Below are 3530 nucleotides of genomic sequence, written 5' to 3'. Positions count from 1 at the left end.
CTAACAAGATATAATGTATTCATTTGTGTAGTTAACAGCTATTGGCAGACGGATATTGTCACTGTTCAATCAATCAATCAAGCTTTATTTATACAGCACCTTTCAAAGTAAATAAAATACAACACTGAATAAATTGATAATGGTAGAACATCCATCCATCCATCCATTTTCCTCTGCTTATCCGGGGTCGGGTCGCGGTGGCAGCAGGCCAAGCAGGCTGACCCAGACTTCCCTCTCACCGGCAACATGTTCCAGCTCATACTGGGGGGATCCCGAGGCGTTCCCAGGCCAGCTGGGAGATATAATCCCTCCAGCGTGTTCTGGGTCTTCCCCGGGGTCTCCTCCCAGTTGGACGTGCCTGGAAAACCTCCAGTGGGAGGCGTCCAGGAGGCATCCTAATTAGATGCCCGAACCACCTCAGCTGACTCCTTTCGACGCGAAGGATGGTAAAATGGTAAAACAGTAAAATTTTAATAAAGTACAATTGGAGCGAAATAAAAATTTTAAATGAAATGTGTATAAATACTAGGACAGTGCCAGGCTAGCTGTTTCCCCCCATTTCCAGTCTTTGTGCTAAGCTAAGCTAAACGTCCGTTGGCTTCACCTCCATACTTGACGCACAGATACCTTGAGGTGGTATCAATCTTCTGATCTAACTCTCTGCAAGACAGCGGCATTTTAAATTTCCCAAAAAGGCCAAAAGTTCCTATAAAAAGGGAGACAAACCCGACACAAAACAAAACAAAAAACAGTCCACTCATCACAGCGCCAACTGTGCTTATCTATTCCTCAGTCAAAGGTCTCTGTTTTCCCCAAAGCTTCTTAAGATGCAATCTGAGGCTGAATGTAAGCCAAAACTCCTCCTGCTGCTGTTAGGAGATGTTGTATCTGATGGACGGTTAGTGCTGGAGTCTGCTCTATATAGACGTGCACCTGAAATACCTACCACAGAGATCAATAAGCCAATGGGGAGATTACATAGAGGCCAGTACTGAGAGCCCAGAGCAGGGTCGTATATACAGTATCTGTGTGTGTGTGTGTATGTGATGCAGGAAGGCCAGTGTTAGAGAGTTAGTTTGAGTGTTGTTAGTAGATTACAGAGTGTGTTTGGCTCTTGTTGTTTGTGCGGTTAAAGGGGAGAGATGGGCGGGGGGGGGGGGGGTTCATAGCCGCGTGTGTGTGTGTGTGTGTGTGTGTCAGACATAGTCCAGGAAGACGTCAGCAGTGTTTTGCAGTAAAGGCTGGGTGGGGGCTGTCGTGCTGCAGACTGAGCTCAGCCTCCGTGATGGCGCCCTCTGCTGCTCTGAATGACCCGGAGCTTTGCTCAGTGTCAGGTACACCTGACGAACAACAACAACATTTGTGAGTTATTACGTTTTGATGATACAACTTTTTCCACACAAAAAAAAAACAGTCTGACAGAGTACTGGGAAATGGAACGAGCCATATCCCAATGTCATATGCATGTGTGCATATGACATGTGTGGTTCGATTCCGTCTGAGGATTTTTAATACACATGCTACTCATCTCTTGCTCCTGATGTTTCCTGTCTGCATCTAGACTGGTTTTCTCTAATAAAGACAAAAATGCCACAGAATAGTCTACGAATCTACTCACATTCCTGGTGCTTTCTGACAGCAGTAGCTCAGTCCTCTCCACCAGTTTCCTGAATGAAGGCCTCTTCAGAGGATCGTGGTTCCAACAAGACAACATCATGTCATACCTACAGAAGTGAGACTGAGATTAGTTTCAACACGGCCCAATGTTTACTGAGGTAATAAATCAAGTGAGAAGTAGAGTCATTTTCTCATAGACTTCTATACAATCTGACTTATTTTTGCCACCAGAGGAGTCGCCCCCTGCTGGCCATTAAAAACAACGCACCGTTTTCATCGGAGGCTGTCGCCTGAGATACACACTTACATCTCGATGGGAGCCAACTCGGGCCTGCTCATCCTGTGGCCGTCTTGAATCATCCTATAAAATGCTGAGCCCACCTGCATCCCAGGATACGGGCTGTTACCTGCAACACAGACATACGCGCACGCTTTAAATACCTTTGTGTAATTCATGTCTCATTGTTGGGCGAAAACAATACGGATACATCTTATGATGCCTGGCTTCTGGAGTTACATTTTGTATCACGATCAATATGATTTTGCACGATTCACCCCGCTAAGTGATGTTTGCTGTTTTGGGAGCATCATCAGAGCCTCAAATCAGCCCAGTCAGCTCGAAGGGACGATAATAATGGCTCAGAGATTATGAAACAGCACGGCTCAAACTGGAAATGTTACCCAGAGAGAAGATTTCCCAGAGCAGGATGCCGTAGGACCACACGTCACTCTCGAAGGTGTAGACACAGTCGAAAATGCTCTCGGGAGACATCCACTTGACAGGCAGGCGAGCCTGCAGGAGGGAGAGCCGTGATCACAGGAGCAGTGTGGAACATGTTCCCTTGTTTTCATTCTTTAAAAACATACCATATCTTTTCTCGAAAAAAGATGCAAATCCTTTAATACTAACGATTAAAGCTAGGAAATCTTGAGAAACTAGCAAGAGCACGCTACATTTGAATAATTATCCGACCAAAAAACCCAGCCCAGTGTTCCTAACTTTTTTCGAGTGAAAGTAGCTAGCAGCACTAGCTCCAAAAGTCGCTAAATCTAGCCTCTCTCTTAAGCTACTGCTGATAAAATTATCATTATGAAAGTAAACAACAAGCATGGCTACTGTTAGCACTGGTACAGCTGAAGCGCAATGAGTGCAATGGGCAGATTGGATGGGTTTATTAAAGTCCTACGTCAGTCACAGATACCAGATGTTTTTTTCATCTCTACTTTTTTTGATTTATTGATTGCATTCAGAAAGTAATTTCAACACATAATTCAAAGATGTTAAACTGGGATTATCAATCCCTAGCTGACTGAGAGAAAAATAAACAGCAGCTACTTTCTTTCTTGTTAATAGCTTATTGTAATCTTTCAAGCAAACATTACTAGATTCTGAGGACTGGCTTATTCTGTCTTGTATAAGTGTTGACTGGAAAAAAACAAGCAACTGGAAATGGAGGAAGGAAGGAAGGAAGGACAAAGGGTCAATGAGAAAAAGGGACGGACAGACTCACGTTGCCCCGGAGCACATAGCTGGCGTCAGTGGTGATGTCTCGAGCCAACCCAAAGTCACAGATCTTCGCCACCCTGCCATGAGTCAGCAGAATGTTTCTGGCTGCAATATCCCTGTGGACACACTGAACACACACACACACACACACAGCAGTGAGTATTGACATTGTAACAGGTTTCTGCAGTGAGTGAGTGACATGCAGCACACGTGTACCAATGAGGCGGGGCGAGTTTGACTTGTTACAAACCACATAAACACAAAAGGCATATTGGCGCAGTGCTTTAAAGGACATATAAATGCAGTAAAACTACTGTATATATTTGGCAAATAAAAACACAATTAACTCAATGAAACAGAAAAAATATCCAAAAGTTTTGGCACCGTTTCGGGGGGGGGGGGGGGG

General features: G+C 44.6%; 1 protein-coding gene across 2 annotated transcripts in view; it reads right to left on the bottom strand.

Moving 5' to 3' along the window:
• Positions 1-375: 375 nt before the first annotated feature.
• Positions 376-3530, bottom strand: part of kitb (KIT proto-oncogene, receptor tyrosine kinase b) — a 14788-nt gene continuing 11633 nt past the window's right edge. For both annotated transcript variants that reach the window (XM_031871907.1, XM_031871909.1), the window contains exons 17-21: positions 3129-3251; positions 2299-2410; positions 1925-2024; positions 1619-1724; positions 376-1340 (exon numbers count right to left, since the gene is read on the bottom strand). In XM_031871907.1, the coding sequence (XP_031727767.1) occupies positions 1197-1340; positions 1619-1724; positions 1925-2024; positions 2299-2410; positions 3129-3251 (585 nt within the window). In that variant the 3' untranslated portion in view covers positions 376-1196. The remainder of the gene's footprint in view (positions 1341-1618; positions 1725-1924; positions 2025-2298; positions 2411-3128; positions 3252-3530) is intronic.

The sequence above is a fragment of the Anarrhichthys ocellatus genome, unplaced genomic scaffold (genome assembly GCF_004355925.1).
Source record: "Anarrhichthys ocellatus isolate YVR2014 unplaced genomic scaffold, GSC_Weel_1.0 scaffold61, whole genome shotgun sequence".
In the NCBI taxonomy this organism is placed as follows: domain Eukaryota; kingdom Metazoa; phylum Chordata; class Actinopteri; order Perciformes; family Anarhichadidae; genus Anarrhichthys; species Anarrhichthys ocellatus.
Note: the sequence above shows the minus strand (reverse complement) of the source record. Positions and strands in the feature narration are given on the sequence as shown.